This window comes from Cynara cardunculus (genome assembly GCF_001531365.2).
Source record: "Cynara cardunculus var. scolymus isolate 2C chromosome LG 9, CcrdV1, whole genome shotgun sequence".
Lineage (NCBI taxonomy): Eukaryota > Viridiplantae > Streptophyta > Magnoliopsida > Asterales > Asteraceae > Cynara > Cynara cardunculus.
Window position 1 is genome coordinate 11,220,920 of NC_037536.1, and position 22,880 is coordinate 11,243,799.

At 35.0% G+C, this 22,880-nt stretch overlaps 2 protein-coding genes across 2 annotated transcripts; one reads left to right on the plus strand and one right to left on the minus strand.

Annotated features, from left to right (window-relative positions):
* Nucleotides 1-4,091: 4,091 nt before the first annotated feature.
* Nucleotides 4,092-14,803, plus strand: LOC112518442. Its single transcript, XM_025126134.1, has 12 exons — nt 4,092-4,216; nt 4,337-4,461; nt 4,599-4,683; nt 7,378-7,571; nt 8,149-8,231; nt 10,712-10,757; nt 10,844-10,900; nt 11,011-11,065; nt 11,175-11,275; nt 11,374-11,437; nt 11,517-11,650; nt 14,467-14,803. Exons 2-12 carry the CDS (start codon nt 4,381-4,383, stop codon nt 14,638-14,640), a joined length of 1,074 nt encoding a protein of 357 aa, XP_024981902.1. The 5' UTR covers nt 4,092-4,216; nt 4,337-4,380; the 3' UTR covers nt 14,641-14,803.
* A 4,100-nt stretch (nt 14,804-18,903) lies between these two features.
* Nucleotides 18,904-22,236, minus strand: LOC112518406. Its single transcript, XM_025126088.1, has 6 exons — nt 22,006-22,236; nt 21,536-21,628; nt 21,378-21,441; nt 21,144-21,276; nt 20,517-20,588; nt 18,904-19,308 (listed from the first exon to the last, which is right to left on the minus strand). Exons 3-6 carry the CDS (start codon nt 21,424-21,426, stop codon nt 19,185-19,187), a joined length of 378 nt encoding a protein of 125 aa, XP_024981856.1. The 5' UTR covers nt 21,427-21,441; nt 21,536-21,628; nt 22,006-22,236; the 3' UTR covers nt 18,904-19,184.
* Between the last annotated feature and the right edge of the window lie 644 nt (nt 22,237-22,880).

Here is a 22,880-nt window from a genome sequence, read left to right on the forward strand (position 1 = left end):
ACTTTTTAAATTCTTTTTTTATTTTTTTTATTTGGAAAATCATTGACAAAATATTTTTTATTTTTAATCAAAATATATTTAATCAATAATATTTTTTAATGTAAGTATTTTTTTGGTATATTTGTTTCATTTTATATATGTAAGTACTTTTTTTGTTCAAAAAATGTTTAGAGACTTAATCACTCAAAATATGAAAGTTCATTGACCTTTTTAGGTTTTTCCCCTTATTTTATCATATTAATCAGTTGTATAAGTCATAAGAATGTATCTAATAGGTTTTAAAAAGTCCAAGAATTTATTTAACATGTTTTGAAATGTCCAAGGACTTGTTTGTTCCAAAAAATTGTCCAATGACTTAATCATTCCAAACACAAAAGTACATTGGGTTTTTTTAGACTTTTCCTTACTTTCAATGCTTAAATACATATGTATTAATTTTTTTTTTATGTGTGTTATAAGGTCATTTTATCATTTAATAGAATAAGATGATTTAGTTCGGAATTAGTTATGAATAATAAAATATTTTAATTCTCAGTCTTGTTTTTACAGGTAAATAATAAAGTAGGACACACACACCTTATTTTATATATTTTTCAACTTCAGTCAAAATATCTATTCAGTTTTACAACACTGGTGGAAATGAGATACTGTACAACTTGTTGGGACGAGTTGTGAAGTTTGATTAAAAACCAATTTAAATAGATCGGTCATTAAGATCTTTTGTACATGAATAACTTCCTTCCACACAGATCCAAAAATCAGTTCTCACTCAAGACATTTCATTCTGATATGTAACTATTAAATATTCCCATTCGTTATGTTGCGTCTCATTGTGACCTACTCTTGGTTATCTCCCCATGTAACTCGTGCATGATAGATTTTAAACACGAGTTTTGAGTTTCGATTCTGTATGAATCTAAGGCATGAAAATGCAAAACAAGAGATTTTAAACACGAGTTTTAGGTTTTGAATTATTAGTGAATCTAAGACATGAAAACAACATTAGGTGTCACGGAACTTTAAAAAATATCTAGAAAGATTTTGTGTTATTAATTGTCTCACGTGCTTAAACAGTGTTCATGATAATTATGTGGACTTATATTTCAAGAGATGCTTCACATATATGCGTTTCGGTATAACAGGAATAACATGTGAAATGTTAAAATTGAACATTTTCTTCTTGTGATGTACCCATATAACAAGCTCAATGCCTATATCATCTTTTCTGTCAAGTGGGGGTTATTTTTGTCTTTTTATATTTTTTCTAATTTTAATTATATATATATATATATATATTACTGGTTCTAAATTATTATTTTTATATAGGGGTGTCAACGAGCCGAGTAGAGTCGGAGTAGCAGGTTATTCGAGCTCGGTTCAAAAAAATAATATTAGGCTCGAGCTCGAATATTTTTTTCAATGTTTGAGCTTGAGCTTGATGCTCGTTTATGAGCTCGAATATTTTTTCAATGTTTGAGCTCGAGCTCGAATTTGAGATCGATTAACTTGTTTATTTACTCAAGCTCGATGTTTTTTATATTTTGATTATATAATTAGTAAACATGTGTGTGTGTGTGTTTGGCTCGAATAACTTGGCTCGGTCGACTTGACTCGTAAAGTTTAATCGAGCTTTCGAACGAGTCGAGTCGAACACTAGTGTTATGAAGCTCGACTTGTTAAGTTAAGTGGACTTTATTTTGTGTTCGAGATCAACTCGAGCTCGATAATTATTAAGCTCGGCCTCAAGTAGCCTATTAAAAGTTCGATTCATTTACACACACGCACGCAAAATCGTTCTTGAACTTCGATCACTATCAACAAGACCAACTTCACACTTTTACTCTGGTCACCATCTCCAGCAACTTGAAACCCAAATTTCTCCAACATAAATCAAACTTAAAATGATCAATTCACAATAAATACTCTGAACACTAATTGTTATCAGGGGCAAACCTAGTCATGTCCGAGTAGGATCCTGTGCACCCGCTCAACTGAAATTTCTCAAGTAATATTTTAGGTATGAAAGATGTATCCTCTGAACTTTAAGTAGTGCTCTGGGATATTAAAAAATATAAGGAACAGTAACCAAAAAACGAAAAAGCCCTCGAAATCAACCAAAAAATCGAGAAAGTCTCTCAAAATCAACCAAAAAACTCAAAAAATTCCTTGAAACAATAGAATTCGGCTAAAAACACATTGGTCGATTTTATGGGTCGTTAATCCACTTTAAATGTGCACTGCTTGATAAAAAATTTGGATCTGCCATTAATTGTTATATTAGAATGACCACAACAAAGCGATGTCAATCCAATAAACCCACAAAACAACAGTTATCTTCGCACCCTTCAAACTAAATCTCAAAAGCCAAAACACATTAATTTATTCATCGTCTTTCCCACATAACCTCAAATTACCATTCTCACTCACTACGTGACTCCGATGATGAAAATTGTTAGGAATTGGGGATTGGAGATGATGTGTAGACTGTATAATCACTTGGGTCATGGAAATATCATTTTCCAAATACAATAATTTGTACCTTATTGTCTTGGGTATCACGAATTTCGTATTGGGATAATTCAAATGAACACTCTAACCTTAAAGGTTGTAAGGTCGAAACCTCACATATTTATATGAGAGATCGACAGCTATGAGCGATTAAACTAAAAGACATAATTGCACAACAGTTATGACCGTTAATGAATAAGTTTAGAAAAACAGTTACAACTGGCTTTGAGTCAGAAGCAAAGTTAGAAAAATTCCAGAGGCTCCGGACGTCTAGAGGTTAGAAGTCTAGCGACTCTGATCATAAGGACCAGAGACTCTGACTCTTGACACTTAGAGAATTCGAGCGAAGACTCAGAGGCTCTGAGTCCATACGCCTCTGAACTATGCTTACGCCAATTACCACCAAGTTTCAATATGATTTCAAGAATGTTTCAATCTTTTGAAGTTCATACAAAACATCCCAAAACTTAAAAAAATCCTAATTAAATCTCTCTTAAAACCCGTAGAACGATCATTGGGACCAACGCCAAGGGCTTTTGCCCTCTTGGACCCTGCAAGGGGGCATAGCCTCCTTAACCATTGCCTTAACGATCTAAGGTGATAGATGCAACATTTGTGAGTGTGCACTATGCACCTCCTAACTCACTTATGTTTGACGTAAATCACAATCATACTAAAATGATTAACGACACTAAAATCACCAACAAAATTTTCACCAATTGTTCTTGAAAATCTTTTTACTTTACCTCGAATCACACATGGTTAGATTTGAAATTTGGAGATGAACCAGAAAAGGGTTTTCATTCAAGAGCCACCTTAGACTACTTGACTGCTGATAAAAGACTTCTATAGGAGCAGTGTCAAGATAAGGGTAAGAAGGGGGTCGCTAAAGACAAAAAATTGACTAAAGCATGATGTGGAGGAGATTTGTGGTGGAGAGAACTACCCTTGAGATTTAATAACTGACCGTTGTTTTTTTTATCAGTTTTTTTCATGAAATATTGATAGGTCCACGTTGAGATGGCTATGAAGAGGACGAAGGATGGAGATAGTGGTGGGGGAGGGATTCACCGAAGACAAATCTTCCATTGTTTCTCTTCGTTGAACGACTGAAGAAAGACGAATAGTCGTAGATGGAGGGTCTTGGGGGTTGCCTGAGATGGAAGGTGTTGGGTGATGACGGAGGAGGCAGAGATGGGTCTGCAAGACAAAAGACGCTGGATTTTAGCTAGAGGACTTCTCATTATATAATAATATACTTATAGTTTTTAATTAGAAATAATATGACATGTTTTATTAATTCTTAAAAAGACCGAAATGCCATTTCTTTAACTGATATTTTTAATAATATTCATGTTAGGGATCATTTTCAAAACAAAACTCAAACTATAATGGCCATAGTTGTATTTATTAAAGTTTAGGGAAAATTCATAATGTCATGTAAACCTTAGGGACTAAAATTGTAGTTTACTCAAAAAAGAATCGAAGAAAAATAAATGCTTGAATTTAAAATAAAATATATATTTTTACACCGATCAAAATGATAGTTCGGTAATACCAGATTCTCCATTATTATTGTAGCAATTTCCCAAAGCTTCTATCCGCGTCGTTCACGGTGTCTGCCACCCCACGACCACCACCATCGCCACCCCTTACGACCGTGAGTGTCGGCGATAGAACCAGATCATTTGCCGGATATTGGATTTAGGTCAGGCATCTGATTAATTTTTGTAGGGGAAAAGGTTAAATGCTATAATTAGTCAACCGCTATGTGAATCTAGGGCTAATATATTGATGATTTTTTTTTTTTTTTGGATTTGATTGTCAGTTTTCAAATCAAATGCACTGCTTTTCGAGAAACAGATAAGAAAAATGTCGCCATTTGTTGTAACTCCGAAAAGCTCTGCTTATTTCTCTGCTCTCACCCAAGAGATCGATAAAAAGCTTCGAAGGGTTTGTGGACTTCTTTTGTTTATATTGATTACCGTTTTAATTTGAATTGTTATTGATCATCTCTCTACATTGATAGACTTTGGTTGATCGGTTTATTTTGAATTTGTGCATTTAACTTTTTTCTTTTTAATTTCTAGGCAATAGCTTCACCAACTCAGAGACGTGATTTATTACAAGCGTTGTTTGCAGACATAGCTTTAGAGGTTGATGATCGAGCTAGAGGTAACTCAGACCTTTTGATTTTGCTTAATTACTACCCCTCTAACGGGAATAAAGACTTTGATTTTGATGCCAAACGATTAATTTCTCAACATTGAAATTGATCAAGATTTTAAATTTGGAGAAAAGATTGTTAAAGCGATTATAATTTATAACAAGTTATAGAATAAGGTTGGCATTAAATATGTAGCATTTATTTTGGAATGGGAGAAGTTGCTTGCTGATAGGTCAATTTGACTTCTAGCCTGATGAGTATGTGAAAATGGATAAACAGTCAAATATATGGTTGCAAAATCGGAATCTCATTGTCTCCATCCAACATTATACAAAAAGAAACATTTGATGAACTAAAACAGAATCTTTGCTGGTACTGGTTTTTTATGATGTCACTAGGTACCACTGAAGTTGTGATGGTGTTAAGGATGAGGAGATAGAACAATGTGATATGTATAATTTCAATTAAGCTTCTAAGCATATCAATTCCATTAGACCACTGAACTCCACGTAATTTCTTCTATGCCATCGGATCTGCGTGTCAAGAAAAGGACTTAAGGGAGACGCTTTAAATGACACGTGGTGATCTTTTTTTGTTTTTTGGGAATTAGGATGTGCAGAGTGAAGTATATAATTGATGTATTACTCGTTTAAGAATGACATGATGACATGGTGATTAGTCGTGCTATGGAGTAACCAATGACCTTACATGGAGTGCAAGATTTATTTTTATTGGAAATACACACTATGCTTGTGAGTCTTATTATTGGCATATTGGAGCATATCCATACCAATTACATGGCAAATACAAATTATGTGAATGTGGTTTTCCACTTACAGCAGTTTTAAAATATATTTTTTCAGCTTCTAAACCGTATATTTGACAGCTTTAACAGCCTTATTTACTTGATTGCCTTTGAATTCTATATTTACTTTGTTTGATGACTTGTGGTTATCATCTTCGATCGGCCGAAATGGTGAATGACATTTGTTAACTTCCTCCATACTTGAAATTAAGAGGAATAAACATATACCAATCATTTGCTAACCGAAAATTCTCGGTTAAAATTACTAATATTGTTTTTGAAAGAGGGGGATGTACTTACTACCTATCACCTAAAATGGAAGTTAAAGTTGTATTGCGTGATGGAACTTATTTCACATAAGAGTTATTATATGGCACAGAATAAATTGATACTTCAGCAGACAACCCGTCAGTGCAGAATGTTCTGTTCTATTAAATAGCTATCTAAAATAATTTTCTAAAAGTTGTTTCCTGTGATAGATCTTAGTTCACATAAAAATTTATAAGTGGCACAGAGTAACATGAAACTTTAGTACACAATCCTGCAGTGCGAAATTTTCTGTTGTATTGAATAGTTTGTTGATTTAACATGAGATGGCAAGTTTTGAGTTCCAGCCTTGAAGTACCACATAAATTTCATTACTACATTCATATTATGCCATTCAGACTTATAATATCAAGACATACTTTGTCTTACGTCCTAAAAATTGAGTTACTCTTTCCTATTAGTTTTTTTTTTACAAAATGAGTAACTTTTTCCTATTGTTCACCAAATGAGTGTTATTTACTCAAATCTGTCATTGTATATCTTGTTGTTTGTTATCCAAGCCCATCGCTGATTTCTCTTAAAAAGGATGTGGTACCCAATTAAATAAAGTTATAAAGGTATATGGGTGGGAAAGGGTTGATGGATTTAGTATAAAATATTTTATGACTATGTGCTACCATCCATCAGCTTGAGAAGTTAGTCACTATCAGATCTTGTTGATACTGTGATAAATTTAGATAGATCTCAATTGAGTTCAGATATTGATTGATTGCACTCCACTTCATGTAGGATTCACTGGGTTTGTTTGGTTTCAATCAAGTTCAGGAAAAAAATTCCCTGATGGATATTGGCATGAATACTTTTCAGTGTATAATGGTTGGGATTTATTAAGACATTTGATATTTGTTATATAATAGTAATGTAGAACTCACCATCATACTTTGTGGTCCTTTTCCTTCTTCTTTGATTGTTTAAACTAGATGCATTCATATATTATGGCTATTATTGTAAACTGTAACTGCCTTGGGCAGGAATAACCTAGTAAACCTCGCAACTAATGCACATATATTCCATAGTTAGCATGATTGCTAAATGCTTATGTTAGATACCTATGATGATGAGTAGGGAATTTCAGTTGACTACGTATCTTAACATTTTGATTCCTGACCATCCAGTAGAGGCCAAAGAATGATTTTTTAACTATAACACTTCAAATCCATATCCATTGCACACCTACTTATGGTAGGTCGACTCTGTTTATCTAAAGACAATGCGATTAGTACATATTTAAGGAACTTGAAGTGCTGTGAGGCGTAATGAGATAAGCATTAAGAACTGTGATACGTTTGTGCTTAGTTGAAGTGGTGGTGTACCAATATCAAGGTGATAGCCTAGGTGAGTCCATTCCCTTAATTAAACAGGATATGGTGTTTGCATAATATTCATTGATAAACTGCCCTCCCATAACTGGATACATACAAATACAAAAGTGAAGAAAAGTTGAAGCTGTGAAATTGCAACATTTGAAATTTTCATCTGCTTCAAATAGCGTTTTCTGTCATTAATTAAATTTTTCACCAAGAATTGGGTACTTAAACATTCTTATTTTCCTGCAATGGACATGGAACAGATATAATTCTTGGCAGAGAAGATGCAAACTCTGACGCAAGGGTAGAAGTTAAGGTTCCAATATGCTTCTATGATGTGCTTGCTGATCATTTTTACTTGGAACATCAGCATGACAACCCAATTCTCGCTTTAATTGTTCAACTCTGGAGCCAGCCATTTGCCTCTCATATTTTTGCCCTTCTGTTCCATAAATGGGTATGTAACTTATGCACACTACATGTTTATGGAGTCCTTGTTGAGCTACCCCGTGTATGGTTTCTTTAGTCATGTTGGTTAATATACTCTGTAAAACCGGGGCAGGGATCATTGTACTCCCTCTGTCTTGATTGTTTAAAGCTTATTTTAACAGTTTATTCAGAATTTAAAATTAGAAAAAATGATTTTTCTTGGATGCATCTATTAGCTATAGTTGCCTTCATCACTGTTGATGTTCCTAAACCCTAATTTTGTATGCTGACTTTGATAGCCTGATATTAATTTATTGAAGTAAATAACTTAAGTTGTGATAATAAAAATACATATTTTTGTGACGATAAATTAAAAAAATGTGACTTCCGCCTACTATATCTGAGATTATCAAAATCCCTTTTTATAGTCAATTGAAAATAAAGTCAATTATATTTTGTTTTCTTTTATTAATCATTTATTGATTTGTTTCATTAATGTAAACATAGTTATCAAGAATTTTTCTGCTATCTGACATACAGCAAGAGTCAGATTCATATTCTTTCATTTGAATGGTTTAGCTTACTGTTTTACATCTATCTTGCAGTTATTTGAAGTTCAACTTGATAGTTCAGATGTCCTCCTTCGTTACTCATCAGCTCTTGTGCAAGGTGCTACAAACGTATTCTGGTATGGGATTTGCAATCACAATTTCTAATTAGGCTTACTCGTCGCAGCTTGCTGAGAATCACATATTTTCTTAACTTGATAATGAGCTTGGTATCGTTCCTCCATGTCCAAATTCGATATTTTCTTAACTTGAGAGTACGTGAAAATTGCTCCCAAGAGCTTCGAGTTCAAACTGCAAGACTGAGTGAGGATAAGTTCTAAAGTAGTTGTATCTTTGGAGGCGTGGACACATGCCCCTCCTTCAAACTTTTTGGAAATTGTGGTTCCACATTTCTGCCAATACCATTCCCCATGTGATAGTCCGGTTTACACCCCCTAATCTGACTGCAAGTGTATGATGTCGAATCAAGTAATATGTACAGTAAGTACCGGTATCAAACCAAAGGAACTAGAGACTGAGTATCACAATGACTACACTTACTATTAATTAGATGGTCAATGATGATGAATTAAGTAATTAATGATCTAATTAGCTATTGGGAATTTTAAGTAATTTCAGAAAATAAAAACTGGAACTCTTTATCAGGAGAGAAGTAGTTGGGTTGGAATCCTAATCACTTTCATATAGAACACATCAAGTTGAATAATTATCAAATCAGTCAATTGAACACATTTTACCAGTTACTCTCTCTCTCTCTCAAGTTATAACAGGTTTATCTTTGAAAAGCATGTTTCATCTCTCGATCTCAACACATGAATTCAGAGATTTATTTAGACCAAGATTGTTAAGACAATACTAGGGTTTGATTGGTATATATCTCTATCCAAGTTCTCACCCTAGGCATATAAATCACAAATCTATTCTTAAATCACTTCTCAAAGACAAATTAAGATCAATAAATCAGTGGGTTCAATGGGTAGTTGATCAGGCTAACAACAACATTAAAAATAACTCATGCTTCATTAATTGAAAACCCTAATAAAAAATTCCAAACTTTATGTGTTCATATGTTTAATAACCAAAAATCATCCAACTCTGAACATCCAAAGATTAGTTCATGTTGGGGGTGGTATGAAACAGAACAAAGGAGAATAATCTAAAGATCTAGACATTGTTTCTGAGCAAGAAATCTAAAAGAATGTGAAAACTCCCTCTTGTTATGATTCCCCATGCACAAGTAATGAAAATTGTCTTCAATCTTCAATCTTCAATCCTGGTGTGATTCCTAGCTCTTCGTGGCTCCAAAAGTTTTTTTCCTTCTCCTAAAAATGGCCAAATGGCAGCTCTTATCGCCTGGTATGTTTTTTTTACCCTGGTCGATAAAACAATAAAAGACAAAACAGGGGGTTGCTCGGCTTCACCTACGAATACGCGTTGGGGAAGCGTGCGACCTCAAGCCACAGGGTTCATAGAGCAACTTACTGTTGTGATTCTTATTTCAGCATGAATTTCTACTTTGTCCCCCCTTTTTCCACTTCCTTCGTCCTTAACCTAAATTCCATCGGATTTTTACGTTAACTCATCACTTTCATTTGATTCAGTTGATATCCTGTACATACTTGAAAAAAATTGTTAAAATACGCTTTGTTTACATTTATTCGAGTGATCCACAAACAACGAAAATTTATTTTTTGCCTATCAACCCATAAGGGTTTGCCCTCCTTGTACATAAACCCTTGTCAGGGTTTCACGTAGTTTCAGCAGTTCTACTTGGAAACTATCCGAAATTGCCCGAATTGTGGTATCAGAATAATGCCAAAAATGGCATTATAACTGTAGTAAATAAATGTTAAAATAAGACTTAAGGTTCTAGTATTATGCAGTTTTTCTACATTCTCCATTTTGAGGGGTCCCATCTTCATTTCTCTTCTCATCGGGTAAACAGGACCCAATATCACATCATGTTTTTTCACGTGATGGTTTATTTTTTAACCTAACTCAACTAATTTGGGGGGTAAAAACTTGGTCTTGGTAATGTCTTTATCGTCTTTTGAGTGTTTTTCTAGAGCAAAATGCATCAAAAGGCAACAAAGTTTGGTTTAGTTTCTATTTAGTGTAATGAACAATTCTTTTCTAAATCTATGCAACAAAGATTTTACCCATTTTTGACCGATAACTTTCTAATCTTTTAACATTTGATGACAAAGATAGCTATTTACAGAAGGGTTACGGCTAAGTGGACAATAAACTTTGATATCCACATCACCAAATGTTACAAGATCAAAGTTACCGGTCAAAATGAGTGAAAAATAGGAAAATTTGAAACTTTATGACATTAATTAAGAAAATTTGGAACTTTGCTATATTGATTGAGAAATTTAAAACATTATTTGTTAGACTAAATAGGATCTAATGCAAATCTTTTTGCATTTTGCCTTTCTTTAATGTCTACTTGCCTTCATTTGCTACATTATTCACCATGCCCCAGCTCTGCTTTTGTCATGATTTATGCTCTAAATACAGTAGACTCCTATCCAGAAAAAAATATAGACAACACAAAGTTTGTTTAATTCTGATAAATTTATGTTCTTATTTGTAGGATTGATATCCAGACAAACACGACACACTTCCAGAGTCTTTTTTCGGTGTGAAGGCTTGTAATATATGCTATAATTATATTGCATGGCTTAATCAGACCTCTTAGGTTACTCACTTTTTTAATTGGCTGTAGTATCTTCTTGTGGACATTGCATTGATGCCCGAGAAGTTGAAGAAAATCCCTTTGCAGGTAAGAATGGACCACATACTTATCTTAGTACAAATGAAACCGACTGAGTATCTCACAATTAAGAATTTCATTTATATTGAGAAAGTTAATTTTATTCTTGTTTCTTTCAGGCACAACGAGATCTCTTTCTTCTCCTTTCTAGATTCATCTTTCTTTATAATCTAGGTACTGAATAACGAGGAGGAAAGTTCCCTTCACTAGGTTATGCCACTTACCTAGTGAAATTATATTATACATAAAAATTTATTGTTTGACCTCAAAAGGCTTCTTACAGTTGACAAGATCGAAAGCTTCTTACAACACTTTCCAGAGTTCCCGAATGCTTTCTTAGTAGGGGGTTCTGCAGATATATTCGTTATTGAACTATCTGATCAGGTAAGATCCAAGAAATTGACTATTTCATGAATTCATTCTGCTTACTGTCCTGGGTGGAAAATTGAACATCTTCTATCACGTATTTGCTTATTGGTCAGCTTCAAAAATTGAAAGTGGAACCAGTGCTGTTACATTATCTCTCCCACATTAAGATTCTCCGAGGTAGTACTCTTTATTTGGTGATTAGAGTTTTAAATGTTTTGAAATGGTTGGTGTCTAGTTCATATATGATTCACTTTAGGTTTGGAGCTGAGAATGACTACAAGTACCAGACTTAAAAGTTGCTTGTACAGCTTCACTTCTCCTGGTGGTCCAATGTATCCAACAAGAGCTGTTCGTCATGCAGCCTGGGATGCTCTGGATTTTCTTTTCCCTGTGAGTAATTTATGTTCATTTACTGTATAAGAAATTGTTGAAAGTAGAAGCAGCATGAATTATCGATTCTCTTTGTTGGTTCATGTTGTTCTCTTTTTTACATAGCTTTCTAAAAAATGATGTGGAAAAATTCCTAGGTGCAAGTGGCTTCTACCAAAATCTCTCATGCTGTAATAGTAGTACAATGTTGAATGACTAGTTTCTTGGTACCTCTTGATAGTCTATGGCTAGAGAAGATAACAATTCTTTAGTTTGTATATCATTAGCTAACCAACAGGGGAATTGGAATCTCTCTTTGTGAGCATGAACCGGAACAAACAGTATCATATAGATAGAATGGTTCAAATTCTTTCATTAAGAGCCGAGCTTCTTTATTTTTGAAGTTTGTGTTCAATACCTCGTTTGTTTTGGAATTTTTGCCTCGAACGTGAACACACATGTGGCCACCTTGAATAGTCTAGTGTTGGTCATTCCTAGATTATCAGTGGATCTCCAAAATTGGTTTTTGGAAGAATATAAATTTCACTAGAATAAGTTTGTCTAAAACCATTTAAAGAAAATAATGAATGTCTCGATCAAGGACTATATAATGTTTCTGGAATCTGCTGGGCAGTTTTTAGGATATGTTAGGATTTATGGATACAAGAATAGGTTGGGGTATAAGATGGAATAATATCCCAAGCAGATTTTAGTATGAACAAGCAAGAAGTTACTGGGCTAGGATAGCAGTGACCGAACCCTCTACTTTCCATCCCCTGGCCCACATGGAATGAATACCATGCAATCTTTTCAACCGATGCGTACAAGTTGTGCAGCTAATGGTTTTAACTTGTTTGAATCACCCCCAAAGCAACATATGTGCTCCCTGAAAGGTGTTAGTAGACTCCCTAGGTTGGTTCAAAACCTCACCTTTTAATACAGATATCCATGTAAAAAGATGAAGAAGTTCAGATTATGTAGAAGACCTGCTTGTAGGGAGACATTGAGCAGTAACTTGTCACCACAAGTAGAACTGTTCTGCTCCCCATAGTGTCAGTGGACATTACATGATTTTACGGATGATTATAACATATAGGGTAGATATGAAATGACTACCATAAAATGTGTATTTAGCACACACCCCCCCCCCCTGTCAGGTTAATTGGCTAACGTGTGTGTCCTACATTGGGGGTGTACGATCAATTTCCGACTTTGCTTCATTATACAGGACTCGTTTTCTAAATGAACCTTTAGTTTGATGTAAATTACAAAACCTGTTCCTAGACTAATTCTCAGCTTGCAATTTTAGTCCTTTACACTCGATCTGAAATCTAAAAAATCTTAAGAACATTGTTCCTTTCCCATTAATAATAACTAGATTATTCTATTAATATCAAATTAATCTCTTGAAGTATCTTTCTTTCGAGAAGTTTGATAACATAATGACTAATACTTATTGAGATCTAAAACATCATTCAATAAAGAATGATCTTGTGGAACCGTATCAATATTGTCAACTTACTGATAATAATGCTAATGACCCATCTGAAGAAAATTGCAATTCTTGACTTAATACATAACTTTTAACAAAAGTATGAACATTTGCTATTTAGAGTTCTCCTAGAAAATGTTACCTTTTCTTTTTTTTAAATATTTCAATCCAGATTATTTTAGGAGTTTGAATTATTAGTAAAAGATTCCCCCATTAACCCCTCTTTCAATTTATTTTTTTGGCCTGCGCATCTCTGTTTTGCCGTGACATTGGATGTTTTCTAATGTAGCTTTGCCAGTAACCAGATATCAAGAAGCACATATAACACGTATGCGGGTGTTTTTAAAATAGAGTTTGTTACTTTATATGGCATTAAAGACTAAGGGCCTTTTACCAACATAAATTGAGTAATAGGTTTGGTCTGGGTAAGCATTGACCGAGTAAGCCTTTCCTTTCTTACCGAGTCAGCATCTCAGTCAACACCATTTGTTGGTCGTAGTGTATGTAATCCTGCCAAAATCGTAGAGCCAACCAATTAGATTCACAAATGTTTTCACCAAGATGACATGATATGAATGTTTTAACCAAATTCCTCTAAAGCAAGCTATGGTAAGAGCAATATTTGTGCCAACAAGTAACAACTATCTATATGTGTTTAGTGTAAATACCAAGCCGAGGGTTTTCATGGAATAATTGCTCTACTTTTTCGGATAGATGTCAAATCTACATCCCATCCTCCCCGGACCTTTCCTCCAGGTGGAATATATCAGACTCCTTTGGTTTGGTTTTTTTTTAGTGTTGAATATCGACCATGCAAGCAAATAAATTACCCTTGGATACTGGCTTCAAGGGGTTAAATGAAAGGTAATCTAATTACGGTTAAGATAATCATGGAATTTCAACTTGAAGACGGCCTTTTGTGCCAATGTTTCTTTGCCCTAGCACTCTTGATCCTAAGCCTCAAGGTGAGTCCTCATAGAGCCTGTCCTAATCCAGTTTGTTCTCCTGCTCTAAGATGTATTTGGTATGCGGACAGGAGAGGACTAGATGGGTGAGAGTGAGATACACGTGTGAAAGGATTCTGGAAGGTTTTAGGGTTTTAATTTGTGATGGGCAGTTTAGTGATTTACCAATCTTGTCCGATCTCCCAGATTAAATAGGTGGGACAGAAAAAATATGCATATTTATCCAACTCATGTCTCTTGCTGTCCAGTCTAATGTCACGTCAAACATGAGACAACAAGTTTTAGTTCTGTCATGTACTGTTTTGTCCCATGTACCAATAAAATCTCATATTTTTTTCATGAATTTTAGATGGATTCTGATTACTTACGGCTTGGTTCAGGTGGGGAGATATCCTCGACACATCATCAGTCTGTTCTTCCGGTTGCTGTATCCATGGTACTGGCCATCGTCGTGTTGGAACTTTGTATTGTCATGCATACAAGCAATAATGTTGTCGATCTTGAAGCTCATGTTCCCGAGCCGTAAGTTTAGAAACCCCCCTGATCAGTCTTAGCCATCACCACCAAATTACTCTTTCAGAGCTGTATTATTCACATAATTGTGCATGCCTTTTTCATTCTCATGAGCCAATGTTGTCTTCTTGTAATATTCATACACAAGGATTAATGTGCATGTCTACACTCATCTTTATATTACTCCACTCCACCTGCTGTTCTTATATCATTTTGTACTTTACACACTTTTTTGGTTCAGGTATAGGTGGGGTCTACTCTGGTAGCATGTTCGATGTAACGTTATCATCATAATTTGGTTCGACATTAAAATTCGGATGATAACCATCATCAAAATTTAGGGCGTCCCCGTCGTTTTGGTCGTCAAAATTATGACCAAAATGGTCACATCCGGGGGTTGAAGGTGTTGACTCAACCGGATCATTTTGTTGTTGAAACACTTGAGCATTTACGGGTTGATCACCATGACGATGAATATATAAGTTCTAATAACAAATTATTTGAACACAACCTAATAATGACAAATAAAGACTTCAAATATCTACCTTCATGGCATCAACTTCTATTTTAATTTGATTCAGGACGTCTTTTTAATGTGCATTTCAGTGACTTAAGGGGTTAGTTTGGCAATTGCTGAATGGTAAAGGGAGATCCAGGATACAAAATCATTCAGAGGGTTTTATAATCATTAAGAGACAGACTTTTTTTTGCCAAACAAGATTTACCTCTTAACGATTCAGATGTTGCCTCTTAATGGAACTATTCAGAGATAAACAAACAACCCTTAACATATCTGTGGAACCATTGTTAACAAGTTCATTTACTTCCTCAATATGGCGATTCATTTGTTCAATATAACCGGTCATATCAACGGACAATCGTGACGATGACAAGTCGATGCACCGTGCAGTTTGTGTGCAACCCCCTCAAAATAACAACTGTCCCTCTATCAAGAAGACTCCAACTCCGCATCCGTAGGTGTGAACCTAGTATGTGGATGCAAGTCCTACATCTATTTTTTGTTTCAGTATTTAGTTATCGTTAATAAGGTAAATTACTAAAGATAAATTAGTCAAACTCACATCCTCGATCTCATCAACGTGTATTTACTTATACAATCAGGCCACAACAACGCCCTTTATGTTGTCATACGCATGTCTGGGAATCACATTACTGGTCCGTAAGCGGTAAGAAAACGAAGCATGTGGAAATTTAGAGCTAAATCCAACATCTACCGGGAGCAAGATACATATATGTATTGCATCTATGTCTGGTATTTTTAAAATTTAGAGCTAGTGAAGGCTCAAAGTAAAATCATTCCTCCGTCCCAGATGATCTTAAACAATGCCTAAAACCCTTCTGGTGCAGGACGTGTAATGGCTCCGATAAAGTTGGTTTCTGCCAAATCGTATATCGGTAATGAAGCAGAATTCTTATCGCCCAAAACGCAAGTTGTATTCTCCAACATGACATGGCATTTTGCGAGTCTTCCTCAGGAAATACATGTATTGGTAACATCAGATGCACAAGCATTGGATCTCCATATGTTGACCGGATATCGAGCCAATGATCGAAACAGGTATTTTTAAACATTTGTATTCTGTTTTTCGATACCCGCAATTCCTCAAATAATATTTGCAATTTTGATTTTATTGTCATAGTTACGTTGTACTAATCTCCCTAGCATATATATAACATATAGGAGTTACAAAAATAACATATAAATTTAAATTATCGTGTGAATGAAAATATTTTATTTGTTTAATATAAGAAAGCTTACCATGATGAAAAACAGTTAAATGATGGGCAATGACAGTTAACAGGGTAAACGGTAAACAATAGTCAACGGCGATAAACGGGGTCAACAACGATGAACGATGGTGGAGACGGCGGTCAAAGTGGATGATGGGTGTTTGTATTGTGTTTTTTTATTATGGACATCATTATGAATACATACATATGTATACTACATTAATAAGCACAAAAAAAGTGTTTGTCTTATAAGATATGTGTGAATTACTTTACAGTCATTCAATTGTGAGTCAAAGGTGTTAATTTTAGATGGGAATCGATTTGCCTTCACTTTTGATCAATCTTGTTTGTACTATCAGATTCAGCACAATGTCCCTTTTTTTCTGCATTTACATAATTCTAAGGGGATAGTTTACCCAAGTGCTTACCGGTAAAATTCATCATTCTAATTTAGTTTACCGGGTAAGATTGTAGTCCATCAAAATTGTATCGTATGCAAAACTTTATTCGGTAAACAATTATCGGGTAAGAGTCGTTACCCTCACCGTGTAGAACTCTCCATCCTTATCATTTCTCTTATTTGGTAACCGATTAGCAGTCTCTTTGATCTAAGCTTCAGTTTTTTCTATTGATAGTTTCATCATGGTAGGCATGATTTGAGAAGACAAAGGATTTGATGATGATGGGTTTTCAGCCATTTCTTGCAGGAAGTAGACAAGTAGTTGTAGAAGACTGAATATGGTTGGTATAAAGTTGTAATTTTTGGTTTCATGAGGCATCTTATTTATACACATACACATGGTAAAAAAAAAATCACTCTATGGTAAGAAGTTGTTATAGTGTAGTCAAATATTGACATAAAGTTGTTATAGACTTGTTAAATCGTGTCTCACAAGATTCGTCTTAAAAACTTATAAGATTCATCTGGAAAGCATGACCTCGTTCCCATGGTAAAAAAAATCGTCCACCTACCTCTAGAGTTGTTATGGTGTAGTCAAATGACATGAAGTTGTCATAGACTTGTTAAATCATGTCTCACAAGATTCGTCTTAAAAACTTACAATATTCATCTAGATGTCTGACCTCAACCCTTATGGTAAAAAAAATCACCCAAATAGTCAGAAACCGCCACCTACCCCTAGAATTGTCATAGTGTAGTCAAAATTGACAAAATGTTGTCCTAGACTTGTTAAACTGTGTCTTACAAGATTCATCTTAAAAGCTTACAAGATTCGTCTGGAAAGCCTGACTTCGCCTCCTATGGTCAGAAATCGCCCACCTACCCCTAGAGTTGTCATAGATTTGTCATTTGTCTGAAAAGCCTACAAAATTCGTCTGAAAAGCCTAACCTCAGCCACCTACCCCTAGAGTTGTCATAGTGTTGTCAAATTGTGTCATAAGTATAAAGAGCAATGTGTAAATTACTATAGTTTCAAGGACCAATCATACTATAGTATTATTCTCTATCTTTCTCTATTTAATGAAAGAGGTTGAAAGATTTATTACTTGATATTCTTCCTTATTTTCTCTATAACAATGGACGAAAGCTGTTACAGTTCTAGTTTTAAACTTCCAACAAAGGACGAGGAGTGGGAGAGGCTGAGAGATGAATGGGTGAAAAGTCAACTCCCATTGACAATACTCGATTATTTGAAGCAGGATGTCAAGGAATGGGAACTCAAAATCTTATACTACTTCAAAAGTGTGCGGAGCTTAATGCAAAAAGAAAAGATATAAGAGGAGATGAACGAGAGGAATAGATGGATTGCTGATGCAAAATAACATATTAAGCATAAGCAAAACTGGATTGTTAATACCAGAAAATAAATTAAAGAGAAAAAAATTGAATGATGATGCAAGATTTGAACTTGCAGTCGGGGAGACTGAAAGAAACATTAGGTTCAATGAAGATGACATTGAAAAATACATGAGATGGATACAAGGAACTAAAGCACTCTATCCGCATGATAGAATGTAGTGTCTTTGGATTAATTCTTGCAGTCAATGTTCCTAGCTTGAACTTATGTAATTTATTGCTTTCAGTTTGTAACTTTTGTAATTTATCGCTTTCAGCTCCTAACTTGTAATGTATTGTTTTCAGTTTGTAACTTCTGTAATTTACTGCAATCTCATTGACATCCATGTTGCCTATAAATAAACTTGTTTTCCTTCATAAATATGTTCCACCATCAAGTCTTCATTCACTCTCAACTAAGCAGCTCAGAAATCGTGAGATGTTGCAATTGTGGCGCTAATGCAATCATCCGAACTTCATAGAACGATTATGACTCAGGCCCTCGATTCTTTTCTTGTTCATTATATGCACCAAAACGACTTTGTATGCAACAATTGGTCCTTGTCTCACTCTTACCGGATGAATATGTATTCTTGGTATTTACCATATTCATCCGGTAAAGTAACATGACTTGATAAACACTTACCCGGGAAAGCGTTTGATAAATGGCCCCTAAATTAAACCAATCAAAACCAATATATCTCCCTCAAGAGTAAGACTCCTAGAATAAACATACCCAAAAAAATATAGAGCGAACTATTTTGGTGAAGACTTTTCATCCAAAAACTGGTACATGACAGAACAAAAACCGAGTAAAATTACAATACGATATAAGACAGCAAGAGTGGGGTAATATAAAGATGAGTATTGTGTAGACATGCACATTAACCATTGTTTATCAAGATTACCACATTGAACAAAAAAAAGACATGCACAATTGTGTGAATAATACAGCTCTGAAAGAGTAATTTGGTGGTGATGGCTAAGACTGATCAGGAGGGTTTCTGAACTTACGGCTTCGGAACATGAACATGAGATTCAAGATCGAAAACAGTATTGCTTGTATGCATGACAACACAAAGTTCCAACACGATGATGGTCAGTACCATGGATACAGCAACAGGAAGAACAGACTGATGATGTGTCGAGGATATTTTCCCACCTGAACCAACCCGTAAGTAATCAGAATCCATCTACAATTCACAAAAAAACATGAGATTTTATCGGTACATTGGGGAAGAATAGTACATGACAACTAAAACTTGTTGGTGTTTGATATTAATAGAAAAATCTAGTTACTATTAATGGGAAAAGAACCATTTTCTAAGATCTTTTAGATTTCAGATCGAGTGTAATTTACATGAAACGTAGCCTAGGAACAACTTTTGTAATTTACATCAAACTTAATGTTCATTTGGAAAGAAGTCCTATCAGATATAATGAAGCAAAAAAGTTATCTAACATGCGTGTGTGCGTTACCACTTCAAAATACGCATTTTGTGATGGTAATATTCCTACTTTTGAGCAAACATCTCCTCATCCCTATATGCTATAATAATCTGTAAAATCATGTCGTGTCCACCGACACTATGAGCAGCATAAAAGTTCTACTTCAACTCACAACTTTCTGCTCAATGTCTCCCTGCAAGCAGGTCTTCTATATAATCTCAACGTCTTACATGAATATTTGTGCTAAAAGGTGAGATACTAACACCTTTTAAAGAGCATATTTGTTGCTTATAGGGTGGGCAACCAAGTTAAAACCATTTATTTCACTTGTGCGCAACGTCAAAAAGATTACATGGTATCCATTCCATGTGGGCCATGGCAAGTAGAGGGTTCGGTCACTACTATCCGAGCCCATTTACTTCCTGCTTTTTCATCCTAAAATCTGCATAGCATATTATTCCATCGTCCCCAGCATATTCTTGCTACTCCAGAAATCCAAACATATCCTGAAAGCAGCCTAGCAGATTACGGAAACATTACATAGTCCTTGATTGAGACAATCATTATTTTCTTTAAACGATTTTAGATGAACTTATTCTAGTGTAATTTATGTCTTTCAAAAACCAATTTCGGAGATCCACTAGGCATGACCAACACTAGACTATTCAAGGTGGCCGGCCACATGTGTGTTCATGTCCAAAACAAACAGTACTGAACACAAACTTCAAATTTTGAGAAGCTCGGCTCTTAACCGGAGAATTTGAACCATTCTATGTATATGATACTTTTTGTTCCTGTTCATGCTCGCAGAGAGATTCCAACTCCCCTGTTGGTCTTCTAATGATATACAAACTAAATAAAAGATTACTCCATTGTTATCTTCTATAGCAATAGACTACCAAGAGGTAACAAGAAACTAACCATTCGATGTGTACTACGATTACAGCTTTTGGTAGAAGCCACTTGCGCCTCGGAACAGCAATTTTTAGAAATCTATGTAAAAAGAGAACCTCCTGAACCAACTAACAGAATCAATAACTCATGCTGCTTCCTATGTGTTAATTGCGGCGCTATTGCAGGTTCAATAGCAGATTGTGGACTAATGTAAAATTGCGGTAAAAATTGTGTTTCTGTAGCGGCGCAATTGACCGATATTTGAGCGATATTTAAGGTGAAATTACGGACTGATATTCTGATATTTTAGCTTGGGCCTCTTTAGACCTATGTTGACTCGAATGCTGAACCTATTGCTTGCGATTAGTTTGTTATGAACACTTTTCCCATTTTGTTTTGTGAAACTTGTTTAAGTTGTTTTTGATGTTGAAACTATATTTTCAATTAATGCATATGATATATTTATGTATGTATACATATATATATATAAGAAATATTATATGAACCACTATTTTTGGACCGCTATACCACCTTTATAACCGCTATTTCAAATATCAGTCCTGACCGCAATTTTGCATTTTCACCGCTGTAATAGCATAGGCTGCTTCTACTTTCAACAATTTCTCATACAGTAAATGAATATAAATTACTCACAGGAAAAGAAAATCCAGAGCATCCCAGGCTGCATGATGAACAGCTCTTGTTGGATACATTGGACCACCCGTAGAAGTGAAGCTGTACAAACAACTTTTAAGTCTGGAACTTGTAATCATTCTCAGCTCCAAACCTAGAGTGAATCGTGCTACATTGATCAGCTCTGTCTATATGAGCTAGACACCAACCATTTCAAAACCTTTAAAACTGTAATTACCAAATAAAAAGTACTACCTTGAAGAATTTTAATGTGGGAGAGATGATGTAACAGCACTGGTTCCATTTTTAATTTTTGAAGCTGACCAATCAGCAATATGTGATAGAACATGTTCAAATTTTCCACCTCAGTAAGCAGAAAAAATTCACAAAACAGTCGGTTTCTTGGACCTTACCTGATCAGACAGTTCAATAACGAACAGAACCCACCACTAAGAAAGCATACGGGAACACTGGAAAGTTTTGTAAGAAGCTTCCGATCTTGTCAACTGTAAGAAGCCTTGAGGTCAGACAATAAATTTTTATGCATAATATAATTGCACTATGTAAGTGGCATAACCTAGTGAAGGGAACTTTCCTCCTCGTTTACCAATAGATGTCAGCAGTGCCAAACTGACTTATGTTAATTAGGAACATCAACAGCGATGAAGCCAACTATGGCAAATAGACGCATCCGAGAGAGAACATTTTTTTCTAATTTTAAATTCCTCAATGAACTGTTAGAATAAGCTTTAAACAATCAGAACAGAGGGAGTACAATGATCCCCTGTTTTAATCAGTATATCAACAACTATGACTCAAAAAAACATACACGGGGTAGCTCAACAAGGACTCCATAAACATGTAGTGTGCATAAGTTACATACCCATACACGGGGTAGCTCAAATGGCTGGCTCCAGAGTTGAACAATTAAAGTGAAAATTGGGTTCTCCTGCTGATGTTCCAAATAAAAATGATCAGCAAGCACGTCATAGAAGCATATTGGAACCATAGCTTTTACCCTTGCATCAGAGTCTGCATCTTCTCTGCCAACAATTATATCTGTTCCATGTCCATTGTAGGAAATAAGAACATTTAAGTACCCAAATCTTGGTGAAAATTTAATTAATGACAGAAGTGCTATTTGAAGCAGATGAAAATATCAAATGTTGCATTATTGCAGCGTCAACTTTTCTTCACTTTCCATATGTGTATGTATCCAGTTATGGGAGGAGGGATTTCTCTATGAATATTATGCAAACACCATCTCATGTGAATTAAGAGAAGGGACTCACCTAGGCTATCACCTTGATACTGGAACATCACCACTTCAACGAAGCACAAACGGATCACAGTTTGCTAATGCTTATCTCATTATGCCTCAGGGTCCTTACACATGTACTACTCGCGTTGTCTTAAGTCATAAATAAATAGAGTCCACCTACCCTAAGTAGGTGTGCAATGGGAAATGGATTTGAAGTGTTACAGTTAAAAAATCATTCTTTGGCCTCTACTGATGGTCATGAATTATAATGTTAAGATATAATGTAGTCAACTGAGACTCCTCACTCATCTTCATAGCTATTGAACATAAGCATTCATCAATCATGCTACTATGGAATATATGTTCATTCGGTGTGAGATTTATTAGGTTATTCCTGCCCAGGGCAGTTACAGTTTACAGTAGTAGCCACTTAATAATGAATGCATCCGGTTTAAAGTTTAAACAATTAAGAAAGCAGAAAAAAGACCACACCAGAG